The following is a 14,589-nucleotide window of genomic DNA, read 5'->3' as shown; positions in this document are numbered from 1 at the left end:
CACACCTCATGTGGCTCGCTGAGCCCAGACACCTTATTAATGAGTGTCACTCAGCCTGATGGCCAACCTTAACCACCGTAAGATGCTGGATTAGGCTTATCTTCTCAGTGCAGACTGAGCACATATGGGCCTGAGCAGAGGTTTCAGTGAGTCTCGATTAGCACTGAACACACCAGACATTAACATCAGTGAAGAGTTACCGAGGGAAGGAAATAAGAGCCATGCCCGAAGCTGCAGAGCAAGACAGAGTTAAAAAGCTACAGTAGGCAGACTCTGTGTCAGATGTGTCTGCTGTCAGTCAAAAACCCAGATGATATTAACCAACAGACAATCCCTGCCCTCACTCCTAAGAGTAAAGCTCATGTGTCCCAAGCAGAATCTTCAGCTCAGAGTCCAATCATGTGAGGATGGCATGAAGATTTGACTTCATCTATTGACGGACTGTAATGGTGATCAGTACATGGGTCAACTGTAAAACAGACCCAAGACAAGTCACTCACAGCACAGCAGCTACTTTCCACCGGAAGATTATGTCGACTCATTCTGGGAAGTCGTCTTTACCAGCTAATCACATGAGGTTTATTCACTGATTTACTCTGCGCATGTTAATTACTCAGAAATAGTGTAAGTTTGAGCTGTGGTTGTTCAGTCAGTCAAAACAAGAGAAGAAACGTCATGAGGTCTCAGCATCAATGAGCAATACATCAGACAGGTAAAGTGGACATGTAAACACACAGGCAGGGGTCTCAAAACAACTGTGCTCACAAGTGAGCGAGCAAAGCAAACAAAACCAGAGTGGCTTCAAGTCGACTGCTGCCACCACTTAGAAGCTGCTTCCCCTGGAGTCTAACAAAGAAACAAGAAACCCCCCTGAGGGAAAATGTCTCACTGTTAAACTGTCGAACATAATGGAAAAAGCAACAACTTACCAGCTATTCTGTCTCGCTCCATAACTCTACGACTATCTCAAACAGCCACATGTAACCTCTCCTTTTTCTCTCCTACCTTACTTCCCTCCCTTTTTCTTCAGCGGAGACTTCCCCTTTCTCCCGACTTAGTCACCCTGTCGCAACCCTCTCTCTCTCTCTCTCCTCCCTTCTTTTTCTCCCTCTGTCTCCCTTGCTCTTACTTCCAAGTTTTAATGTCTTCAGTCTGTCAGGATAACAAATGAACGAAGCAGACGTCCACAGCCATGTGCTAGTAATATGGAGTCCCCTCTCGCTTGCTTTCATTGCTCTCTCTCATAACTCTCTGTCTCTTAGGCACATATGATGCAGCCATTCCTCCCAAACACATAAACTAATGCTTTTCCTGTTTTCTCCCTTTTCTTTCTCCAACATTCGGTTAATCCCTCGATACTAAAGCTGCTCTCCCTGTGCTCTTTAGCTCTGCTTACACTAAAGCTGAAATTTGTGTTTAGGAACTAGAGTTTAAGCTCATTTCACCAAAGCCCTTCATCAGAAAATAAACTCAATCCACTCATAAGAAGAGCAAATAAGCCCAGCAGCTGAGACCAAAAACCCACACTCCTACTATGTTGTCATCACTTTACTAGTCAGGGTTTCGAAACATACAGAAAGCCACGAAACCAACTGCTGATTGACTATAAGTAGACTAAAGAGTATTCTACTAAGACTGATGAGAAACAGTGTTCTTGTGTAAAGTGCTTCTCAATAAGGACTGTTTACAGCAAGCAAGACAACTTGTCACTTTGATAGGACATGACCTGACATTTGTTACAGACCGAATGCATCACTAATCATTGGCCCAAAACCAGCTTTAAAAAAAAAAAAAAAAAACATCTATGAAGTTACCAGAGAGGCTCTCTGGTCTCTGTGACCCTCAACTTTAAGCTTGACAAGGACAAGGCCACTTAGCAAGCGGCAAAGAAAATACACACACACACACACGCACACACACGCACACACACGCACACACACATCTTTGTTTTTGCTCCAGGAAGAGAAGAAGAAAGCACAGCTCAACAACTTACTTCTTCTTCCTCTTTCTTAAAGGAAACATCCCCCCTCAATACATGGCTTCCAGATTTACAGAAAGCAAAAAAACTATATATGACTAAACATGGCACAAAGCAAACTCACACACACACTCATTTATGTATGTAGGACCTCTGAAACATGCACAGGCAGCTGAAGGCAATAAGAATGTCTTTGTCGGGTGAGACCTGTGTCTGTGTGTGTTTTTAGGGCTCATCAGAGAAAGAATCATCACATTTTTTCGTAATACATACAACATACGTACATGCATGAGCACCCTGAACCTTACACACACACACGCACACACACACAGTGCTCCCATTCCCCTGCAGTCCTGGGGCCTTTTTTGACATCCACCATAGAGAAGTGAGGAGAAGCAGAAAGAGGAAGCATATCAGGGGTATTTAAGTGTAACTACACTCTATGAATTTGGGTAGTTATGGCTCCAATAAGGCTCTCTGACTATGATTGTAAACAATATATAAAGATGTATGTATTGCGTTTTACATACATCTGTCTGGAATGACTATTAGTGTGTGAGTCATATATACTAGGCTATATAAAACATGTCAGTTAGGTTTCTAGCCATTATGGTGACTATTTATTTTCATATAAATATGGAAAGTTTAAAAGGTGCAATGTGAAAATATAGCGGCATTTTGTGGTGAGATTGCAGAATATGAACATTACAGAAAATGCATCCTTCTGAGTACTCCCTCATACCCCACTCCCCTGTTTCCACGTGCAAAGGAGGGCACGGTGGCCGTCAACGTTAAAATAAAACACAATACACTGTCTAGAGCCAGTGTTTGGTTTGTCATTTCTGGGCTACTGTAGAAACATATTGTGTTGACATAGCTGCATCAGTGAAAGGAATGCATCCTTTCACTGGCTCATTATAAGATTAAGAAAATACAATGGTTGGTATTTTCAGTAATCACCCACTAATGAAAACCTATTTATGATAAATATATTCCTTTTCTGCTAATAGACCACTCTGAATATTACACATTGAACCTTTTTTAGGGAGTTAAACTCTTATTATATGCAACTCTTATATAATTTATAAATTTAATTCAGCAGAAGTACAGCCATATGCACACAGTGACCAGATGCAAACTTCTGTTTAATGTTAAAGCAAAGCAGAAGCTGGAACTACAGGATTTAAATGAGACTTCTGGTGCTGAATCCATATGGAAAGCAGGATGCTGGTGCTGCGACAAGTGGGGTTTAAAAATAGAGACGTGTCTCTTTTGGCCTCTGGCTCTTTCTGTCTTGTGATCATTTTCCAAACATAAAAAGCTCCAGTTAATCACAGACTCAGGGTAAAAAAAAAAACAAAAAAAAAAACAAAACACATGAAACACACATGTGCTCATGCATTTGTGGACTTACTCTCATATGCAAAACATACAAACACAAGGTCCCACATACAGTGGGTACGGAAAGTATTCAGACCCCTTTAAATTTTTCACTCTTTGTGTCATTGCAGCCATTTGCCAAAATCAAAAAAGTTCATTTTATTTCTCATTAATGTACACTCAGCACCCCATCTTGACAGAAAAAAACAGAAATGTAGAAATTTTTGCAAATTTATTAAAAAAGAAAAACTGAAATATCACATGGTCATAAGTATTCAGACCCTTTGCAGTGACACTCATATTTAACTCACATGCTGTCCATTTCTTCTGATCCTCCTTGAGATGGTTCTGCTCCTTCATTGGAGTCCAGCTGTGTTTAATTAAACTGATTAGACTTGATTAGGAAAGGCACACACCTGTCTATATAAGACCTTACAGCTCACAGTGCACAAATCTCAAATCTACAACACAGGTCCACCCTACAGTGTGATCCACTGGCCTCTGAACAAAGAGCAGTAGCCTGTTCACCCACACATACATGAAAGCATAATCATATAAACACTTTCGGTCTGTCTGTAAAGCTATCCCTGATTCTCTCTCACACACACAATATGATTTATTTTACATAAAAATTGAGACATGGGAAAATTATTTTGTAATGAATGTTTGTGACATTTTGTTATTTCATTTAATTATTAGTGATTGCGATAATAATTGCACATAACCTACTTTGGTCTTTTATATATGTATATTTTCCATTATTAAAAAAGATAACTATACATTTAAGGCTAAAAATGTTTTCCTTAAAAAACACTTCAATGTGGCTTATTTTGGGTATTATATTTTGCTTATTGTAACATATTATTCCAGTGAGTAAACCTCACATTAATATTTATTATTTTGTGTCCTCAGCTTTTCTCCACAGCTACAAAAAAAAAAAAAAAAAAAATACTTCTACTATTTTCTACTTTGAGCTTAAACTACTTGTCCAAAATGTCAGTACTTCTTGAGGTAAAAAGACACTTTGGGCAGTTTACAGTAAACAAAGCTGTTTGAGCTTCTCCAATTATGTGAAGGACATAATTGAGATAAACCTGATGTAAAGAAGACAGATCCTCACTCGTACCTTTCATCACTTCCCTCTCCCTCATCCCAAGCTGCTCATCACATACAGCCAGACCCTCCCACCGCACGAACTTGTAAAATGCATATGAACACACACGCATGCCTACAAACTCAAAATGTAGTCTGAGCAGATTGAGCTTTCATGACAGCACATCCTCTGAACACACGCGCACGCACGCAAGCATGCACACACGCACACACACAGCAGCTCTCTTCCTTTGGCTTACACATAAAACTAACATGTAACCTATATTTGCACCAGACGAGACAGATGGTCATGAGGCGCAGACAGACACGTGCGCTTGTTCACTCATGCGAAAACAAAACAAAATTGTGTGTTACACATTGATTAAGGTGGATGGTGAGCCTTGGAGTGCACATTAATGTAAGCTGTCCCTTCAGAGCACGACCTTTGTCCAAATGCATGAGTCAAACATGGTAAATTTGTTTTATATAACAGTCAAGAAAAAGAAAAAAAAAAAAAAAAAAAAAAAAACCCTCACCAGCATGCCAGCCAATACTAAAGGGACGCCTGCAGGGCAGCAATGCACAGTGAAGGAGAAAGAAGAGTAGGAAGAAGGAGAAGAGTGGGGGAGCAGTGAAAGGGCTAAATGGAGGGAAAGAAGAGAGGAGATAAGATGAGGAGGAAGAGGAGCTGAAGCTGCTTGTGTCTTCAGGGGTGAAAAACACATTTAAAAGCACACACAAACACACATGCACAAACTCCTATTTCTAGCTTTGTGAGGACACTCATCCACGTAATGCATTCTGAATTTGCACTAAATCAAATTTCTCAGACTAACACACCCACATAATGCGGATGGAAGTCAAGCTACTCCTGCATGTACACACTTTAATCAGACACAAAATGGCCTAAGCACTTTTTCCCAACACTTCCCTTATAAACCCTCTAATAACAGATATCACTGTTTAAGTGTTTTCCTAAAGATATCCTGCAGAAATGTTTTTCTAGGTTATGTTACTGTCAGCTGCTTAAATCAAAGAAAGTATCTTTAATTGATATGTTTGTCATACCACACCAAGTAATGTGGCAACCCCTGATTCCTGCACTTACACATTATACCTGCGATCCAGTGTACGCGTCATTTACATTGTACTTTCAATGTTATTCTAATTTATAGTCCAGCTGTGGATTTCACCATTGATAGCACTTCTGCAACAGAAACTTGATGTATTGTATATTAGTATATTATATCGCTCTTTATTTTTATCCAAAAAGTAATCATCCATCCATCCAGTCCATAAGATACTTACACTGGAGCCCTGAACAGGTCACCAGTCTATGACATGGGTTGACACACGAAAACATTCACACACACATTCAACATAGTAATCACTTACATGATTTCATCTGTATTAAGGTGAGGTAAAAGCTTTGCATGGACAGGACTCTGAGAGAGCTTTCCTTCAAGCTTAAATTCTCTTAACTATCAATCTTCAATGGCATTAGAAACTTCTAGGAGAAAACACAGATATAGTGGTCTCCACATCTTGGTTTTATGCCTCAGTTAGTCTGTGTAGTTCAATTTCGAGGAAGTGCATGTGAGCTATAGGATTGCTCAGATCCACAGCTGGGGTCCATGATAAGCAAGTTCCCTTACTGCTTTAACTTTTTAATGCACAAGAATAAATCTGGATAAAAGTATTCAGACATGCCACAGAAACATCGTCATTTATGCCACTAATGTAATTCTTACAATGCAGACACATATATTCACATACATTAGACAGACATTCTATATAATCCCTAAAATACCCACAAGATCCTCCTTCCTCCAAACCTAACAGCAGAGGTTCAACCATCCTGTCTTCACGTAGGAGATGGTGGAAAAAAAAAAAAAAAAAAAGAGAAAACTGTGATGTGGTGCTCCTAGCCACAGTCTGATGACCTCACCAGAGCACTACGCCGACCTCATCTTCCTCCTTCCTCATCTCCATCATACCCACACACATGCACAGAGAGACCATTTGTGTCCGCTGCTGCTCCAGCCTACACATCCAACCTGGGGCATGTACAGGGACGACACAACTCTTCACATCACTCATCTACACAAGCCAAATTTAGCAGCAGACCCCATGATCTCATGCAAACGAGGAAACACATTTGTGTAAACACAGAGCTCATACCACTTGATCCAGAACGATTTCACTTCGCATTTTGAAAATTATATTCACCTGAATTACAGGGTAAATCCAAAAATCACCAAGATCCTTGCTTCTTACAGCAGATTGCACAGAAGATGCTTTTCAGTAGTTTACAACAGCTGCAAGATTATATTTTAAATCTGGAATTCAAGCTCCTCTCCTGTGGAACCAGCTCTCAGCCTGGGTTCAGGAGGCAGACACTCTCTGTACTTTTAAGGCTAGACTTAAAACCTTCCTCTTTGACAAAGCATATAGTTAGGGCTGGCTTCAGGCAACCCTGAACCATCCCTTAGTTAGTTATGCTGCTATAGGCCTAGACTGCCCGAGGACCATTGGTGCACTGAGCTCCCCTACCCTACCCCCCCCCCCCCCTTCTCTCCCACCTCATGTATATTCCACCATTGAATGTTACTAACCTTGTGCTCTCTCTCTCCCCTAGTTTGTGCTCTCTCCCTCCCTCTCTCTCTCTCTCTCTCTCTCTCTGTACCTTCTGCAGGTGTCCCTGGTCCTGGAGCTGTATATCGCTGATGTGCAGTTACTGGCCCCACCAACCTGTAGTGTCTATTTGTTGTTTATTGTTGCTGTTCTTTTCTCTCTGCTCTATCCACTCACCCCAACCGGTCGAGGCAGATGGCCGCCCAAACTGAGCCCGGTTCTGCTGGAGGTTTTTTTCTTCCGTTAAAGGGAGTTTTTTCCTCTCCACTGTCGCCAAGTGCTTGCTCATAAGGGAATTGTTGGGTTTTTAGTTTTAGTTTTTGTAAAGTGCCTTGAGATGATTTGTATTGTGATTTGGCGCTATACAAATAAAATTTAATTGAATTGAATTGAATTGAATTCTGACAAACAATCATCTTAAACATGGAATAAGCCCAGAGGTTATTCAGACACTATTAGACTGTAAGTACGCATCATTACAGCAATCTGGGAATAAGAAGGTCTGATTGTACCCCCATTTTCCAATCAGACTTCCTAGCCTGGCTTGATGGCAGCCACATGGTCTCACAAACAATTTCCACTGAATCTGAGCGCTGGAGGAGGGAAATGCATGAGAGGTGGTCTGTTGTTGTCTGACAAACTCAGTCATAAATAGGAAACAATGTATTTCAGGTATAAATGGAAGCCGTATCACTCAGTAACACAGTCACACAGTCAGCTTCCTGTCCTCTGGTCTGGTATTTCCACGCTGAGGTGCACAAAACTGCTGGCCAGCTGGGTGAAGTGAATAAAGTGAGCCTGGACTCAATAACTGTAAACATTTATATGCATTCTCTGAATTTGTGTCGGGAAAGACCCTTTGGGATTTCAGTTTACTTATTACACCTTTATGGTTTCCATAGCTCATTTCATAAAATGTTGATAAGGTTAAAGTAAAAACAAGTAACTGCCACCTCTGCCCAGGGTATATGTTGGTATTCTCCCTCACCTGCATCTTGTTGTTGTTGTCTCTTAATTTAGCCTGTCTTGCCCTGCAGTTCCAGCCCATCACATCCTGTTTCAGATGAGCAGCACATTAGCAGAGCACCAAAAACAGCTCTGGTGTTGATAGTGTTCACACAGAATGTGTTGCGCCACAGCATCATTTGCATTTTAGAAGCGCTTGCAGCCTAATTCAGAGTTCTTGTAGCTACATACAATATAGAAAACAAGAAAAAGTGTAAAACTACACTGTGATTCATTCAAGTAAAATGCTGTGTTACCTGGACTGATTGAAATAGGAATTTATTTGTTCCGACAAGTTTCTTTCCATTTTTGTGACGCTACACTTAAATATAGAGGTGTTTTAAGATAATACAAGAATGGTAACAACATTTTAATAAAAAAAATTCCTAGCAATTCATCTAACCGATGCTGAGATATTTCATCCTGGACCGAGAGAATGGACCAACCAACCAACATAAAGCCATGGCACTAACATGGCTAAAAACACAAGAATCTGAAATGAGGAAGAAACTAACTTCCTCCAGTTCATGCAAAACAGTGAACAGCCTATCATAAAATGTTAACAACTGAAGATGTTTCACTGATCATAAAATCAGTAGTCAAAACAAATTGCAAAACTCATGACCAAACGGAGCTGAGTCAGCAAGTGGCACAACTTTCAATATGCTCTGAGATGCACTAAACCTCTTCTCTGCAAGAACCAGAAAGAAATAATGACCAGAACCAATACAAGACCCTTCTACTTAAGACACACACAGTATACACAGACACACAGAGGCACACTCACACGCTTGGTCCAGTCAAATCCAGTTCACAGAAAACCCCATCCCTTTAAGCTATAACTCACATAGGCTCCTCTCTTCCAGTTCTCTGACAATTTAAATCCCACTTTCAGGTCAGTTGGACTGTTGAAGGCTGTAAAAGTGCTAGTAGTGCAGTCTGTATGTCTGTCTGTCCCAGCATGGCTGTGGTAATACTGCTGGCTATTTCCTCCTCACCATAAGGGAATCATTAGATGTGAGATGGAGCTGGCAGCATGCTCTGTAAAATGGGATATCCTCGAAGTTCAAGATCCTTTGCAAGAAAGAAGGGGTCTGTTGTAGCAATCGATAAATCAGGGAACAATGTGTGGATATTGCAGTCACCGTGGGAGTCCTGGCATCTTTCATTTCATCCATCCTGCAGGATTTTTTTGGGGGGGCTTTGAGGGGTTTGAATAAAACCAGCCGAAATGCTGGCTTCATAAAATCATATTAAATTAGTTAAGTCTGTCAGAAGTGCTTAATTGTTGTGTGTAATGTACCTCAGTGTGCTTGTTGTAGGTTAGAATCCTCACTGCTTAACTGTGTGTTAGCTAATTAAATAAAGGTAAGCTTAAACAAGACCGTGGATCAGAGGAGGAAAGCTATGTGATTTAGATGATTATCATGCGGCACAGAGCCCAGCCACATCAGTCCGAGGCCTGCTGCTTTCACCTCTATCTCTGCAAATTAGTCTGAACTGATGGGGAGATGATGCTGGAAAGAGAAGGAAGGGAGAAAGAGAAGAGAGTTCCTGTGGTTCCCTGTGGCTTCAGACCTCTGTAATCAGCATGCCAAGCTCCTGATGTCTAAATCCACAACTCGGACCCAGACGTTCCACACTTACGCTTCGCGCACTCGCGCACGCACGCACGCACGCACGCACACACACACACACACAAGCTCTGCCATGATTTGTGTTCAAGTGGAGCTTGGCAAAGAAACACATCCCAAATAAATACAAAATGACAGAGTGTGTAAAGCATACTGTTTCTACACAGTGTTTCACTGAGCATTATGCAGTGGGCATTACTTTATAATCTTAGTTTTCAGCCAATCAATTACCCTGATTTTTTTTCTACTTTTGCCATTATTGCTAAATTGTGGTTTTAAAAAATGATTTTTTGATAAGATTGTCCTTAACAATGTGACCCAGATATGGGAAGGACAATTCACAGCTGAAAAATAAATTAATCAGTGCTCCCTAGTGGACAAAAGCTGTAATGGAGACACCGTGAGAGAGAAAGTGAAAAAGGTGCCATGATATTTTGGGAAAGCTGTTTTTATGGCATAAAGAAAACATTTTAATAATTTTAATGTAAAGTTAAGCTTAAACAGACCATTCAACAAAGCCTGTCTCACCCAAGCCAAAACATCTTACTTCCTGTGCCACAGCAAATATTCATTAGTACCAAATGGAAAGTAAGATAGTGCACCCATTATGATCAGCCTATGTTTTTCTAATGGCATCTGCTTGTAACATCAGGTGTTTCTCTAATGAATATGCAGAAAAACTGTTCACGGCTGGCTTGCTGCTCATCATGATGAGCAGCAGTGACATGTCCCATTTTCATCCTTATGTTATTCACAGAGGAGGCTTTGTTACGCTGGAAGGTCATTGTCCACCATCTCTATTTATAGCTGACACAGTGGCAGATGATGTCACAGCATCGCATTTATGTGCCCATGCATGGGACTACAAGGGACTAGTCACCAGAGAGATGTGTACACTGCTGAGGCATGGCTCAGCAACTTAGCTGTAGGTCATCCCAAAGCTGACGTTAGTCAGATATGAATTTCAGCTGTGACGAGAGAAAAACAGAGATAAAACCCTGACAGAAAGAGCAAAAACCATGTGTCACTTCCTGAAGTGGGAGGAAGAGGATTAGGATAATAGTTGTGGAAAAGTTTAGCCAAGGGGAGAAAGGTTCAGAGCTCTCAATGAGAGAAACGTTTGTTGAATAACTGGTATCTAAGGCAGCCCACTGGGGCTAAGACCATGAGCTTTTCTAAAGGCCACTTCTGAAAGAAGACTTACAAAGGTAGTCCAACACTTCTGAAGGTGATAAGGATTATATGAAATGCAGAGCTCAAAAGCTTGACTCTTAATAGACACCCAATATAGCAACGTCTCCACAGACAGCTTTATTATCGCAGGGAGTAGTAGTGAATGTGGTGGCATTGCAGGCCAAAATATGACTCAGACTGAAGGGAATCTAGCTCAGCTGTCACTGAAGAACCATTGTTAAAGGGAAATAAAGAGCTGTATTGACTTTCTCATCTGCTGCTCCTCTACGGGACCTGCTGCTGGGGTTCAGTGGGAGGATGGATGACATGATGGATGCTGCAGTGTCACAGCACTTTTAACAAACCAGTTAAACCCTCTGGTCCCCTGAATTTGCCTGTGCATGGTTGGAAAACCAATATGTCACCACTGAAACAAAACAATCCATTGCAAAGAAAACTGCACCCTAACATGAGTGATAGCACTTTGTTAGCTGGGACATCAGATCATTTGAATCCCTTTAAAGTCCTTTAATATTTCTTTACTAACTCCTGAGCAAATTATCTGCTTTTTAAATGATCAGCTATGTCCACCAGCAAGTCCCTATCTGTGTCCACCTGTGACTGGTGCTAAACATGTAGGGTACAGTGGGTTTGTAGAGCTTCTAGACTAAAAACAGCTGCCTATTGTGACTGAAAATGATCCTATGAGATGAATACTGACCCCTTTAACACTGTTTTTACATTTATTTGACACACTGATATTATAAAACAATACTGATGATTGATATTCAGTAAATAATACTGAAAACTGTACCTCTCGATAGAAACGCTAACATTTGTATCAAAGTGTTTTGATGCAGATCTGAAAGTGGCTGATTCTCATGAGAAGAACATCCTTTGTACTGCAAGTCCTAATAAAACTGAGTTAAGTCAAATACTGAAGTGTGTGTGGGCCAAAATCTGTACGTGCCACCCACTATGTATAATCCAGCTGACTAATCCTAGCCATTACTCCCTCTGAGATGTTGACTCATTTTAATAAGTAGTCATTTCCGTGTAACATTGACAGAGATGGGAATGTGTCCTTAAGACCTCCAGCACTGTGCTAATCAGTTTATGTTCTGGGCAGCAGTTCTAATGTGACACCCTAAAAATACTGCAGATGTTAAAAAATGTAAAATATTCTTTGTCAACTTCACTGCCACCACATGTGTCAGTGTCTCAACATCAAAAATGCTTCCTCAGTTTATATCAAAGTTAGAAAGTCCAACAAATCCACATAACCAACCCCCAGCAAATGCTCACCACAAAAGGGCCTTTTCAAGCTGAGGACAAGTCTGTTTTCAAAAATGACCCAGCCATGAGAATATATAGCACAGCTGACTGTGCTCTCTCATGCGTAGGAAAATAAAAAGAAGAAAAAATGACTCCGCTGGGTCTTCCTGTTCATTCAGGGTCACATTACATGAAACTACAGAACAACATGTGCATATCCAGTTCATTAGGTCCAAACAAGCTCCATGACTCACTGGACTCTCATAGTCCACCACAGTTTTGTTGGTGATCTAAGAAAGGACAAGACAATGCTCCCACTTGGAGAGTAACATCTAGCATGGGTGACTTGAGAAAGCAGCGATATAATACACGCTTCCCAAAAATGTGTAAGTGTTATGGGATACTGCTAAAAAATTATTTATGAAGTTGCTTTTGCAAGCAGTTTTTTATTTTATTACATGTATTAAAGTATTGCACTACTTTTATGGGGCTTGGTTTAAGTTCAATACATAGAAGAATTGGGGGAAAAGCTTTTCTAAAAAGGATCATAACTAGGAGAGTGTTTTGTTAATTCAGTTTTCTCAGCTCAGCCAGGAAATGTGCCAGCCTGACAGACACTTTGACACCTCAAAATGTCAAGATAAAAAAATAAATAAATAAAAAACTGGAGCCACTGAGTTTGGAATTCAAGTAGACTGATCATAGGGTTTGTCTTTTCTTAGAGAGAGATAAGACTCCCAGCTGGTCTAATGGTCAAAGTGTGTAAAAACCTCAGAGCTCAAATTTCCTCCAAGCCTCCGCGATCATATGCTGACATCTGGACTTGCTTTGTTTTCTGGGAAACCTGTGAAAAAGCAATGACATATCGCCTGAAAACTGTTATCACATTCCTAAAGTGACTGACCCTCTGCGAACCTCCACAGCAGCCTGACCACCTACCAAGTTACTGATCTGAAGACAACAGTAGACGGCTTTACAGCATTTGTGTAGTGGTGCCGTGTCAGTGCAGGTGCAGCTCTGAGGATCTCCAGAGACTGACACTGTCAGTTAGTGATAAGGCTCCTTAAACAGGCCAGTCCTTCACCTCTGAGTACGACCACTCCCACATTTCTATTCCCTAAAAGGTCAAACACTGATTCCTTAAGGCTCCAGGCTGCTGCTCTGTTGGCGACATTGCTAAACATGTGGCTAATACTTTTTACTTTTCTGACAGTAAGACAACAGATGATCAAATGTGGACCCTGCCTAATGTTAATGGTACAGACAGATTGCAAATTCAAAATACAGACTTGAGATCTGGACCTGAATAAGGATAACTTGAGAGCTGTAAAACGTTAGTGACTTTAGGCCAACAGTCTGTAGGCCTTATATCACTGAATATGATGTTACTGAACATAAAACTTACAACCTATTTGCAATTTGATCATTTTAATAAATTTGAATAAAATCACTTAAAAACTGATGTGGACAATGTCTTTTATGGTACCAATGAATATGACCACTTTTCTATGAAGCTTGGGGTTAAATATGCATCAAGTTTTCAACACAAGTCTCAGCAGCATCAGCTTGTGCCACATTTCTGTTTAATGTGGAGCACTTTATTTTCCTCCCCAGAGCCCATCTCATGTTCCTAAACGTGGAGAGACGTGGGGGATTGCACAGATGGGGCCAAAGCGTGCGCGCGTGCGCGCACACTCTCACTCACTCACTCACTCACTCACTCACACACACACACACACACACACTCACACACACACACACACACACACACACACACAGTGCATCCATGAGGAGAGCACAGCCTGAAGGGGCCAGTGCATCCACACAGAAGGTCAGACTGAGAAGGACAGATGATGATGCACATCAGGCTTTAATAACCAGGGGACCCTAAGGTGCTCCCCTGGGTGCTGTACGCTCAGCCATAAAACAAACACAAGAGGAGGCAAGAACAAAGTGAAAGAACTTGACAAGTTGGAAAGAGATAAATAAGAAGACATGATAAAATGTTGTCTTTCTGCAGAAAGATAACGAGCATTTTAAGCATCACATCTATTGTAAACTGACTTCATATATATCCTGTATATTCATATAGAGCCTGCATGGTCTTACTCTGACAGGAAAATCATCAAAATAATATCATAGATAAAGGCTGTTATCACAGTTTGATATTTCACATAAATTCAGATTTTCCATAATGTGATATCACACCGTCATCAGCTATAACAATATAAAGTCCTTTTCAGTATTTCTCCCCCCACAAACATATGTACCTGAATTTGGAGTCTTCTTCATACTCTGGGTTTGCCAGTGGTCGTCTTCACTCAGTCTCACTCGGGAACAGCGGCGCTTCGGTTCTCAGAGGAAGCCTGGCACCGTCTCACGAACTTTCCTGTGCGTTTCGCTTTTGGTGCGCGATGG

General features: G+C 41.0%; 1 protein-coding gene across 2 annotated transcripts in view; it reads right to left on the bottom strand.

The window, feature by feature from the left end:
* The window catches only part of septin9b (septin 9b), a 69,677-nt gene extending 55,088 nt beyond the window's left edge, over window positions 1-14,589 (bottom strand). The window contains exon 1 of one of the 2 annotated variants that reach the window (XM_026302523.2): window positions 14,442-14,589. In XM_026302523.2, coding sequence (XP_026158308.1) covers window positions 14,442-14,463 — 22 coding nt within the window. In that variant the 5' untranslated portion in view covers window positions 14,464-14,589. Of the gene's footprint in view, window positions 1-929; window positions 1,057-14,441 lie in introns of those variants that run through there. The other variant, XM_026302522.1, reaches the window with a different exon arrangement.

Source organism: Mastacembelus armatus, chromosome 1 (assembly GCF_900324485.2).
Source record: "Mastacembelus armatus chromosome 1, fMasArm1.2, whole genome shotgun sequence".
NCBI classification, from domain to species: Eukaryota; Metazoa; Chordata; class Actinopteri; order Synbranchiformes; family Mastacembelidae; genus Mastacembelus; species Mastacembelus armatus.
The sequence above is the reverse complement of the archived record's forward strand: the minus strand, read 5'-3'. Positions and strand labels throughout refer to the sequence as shown.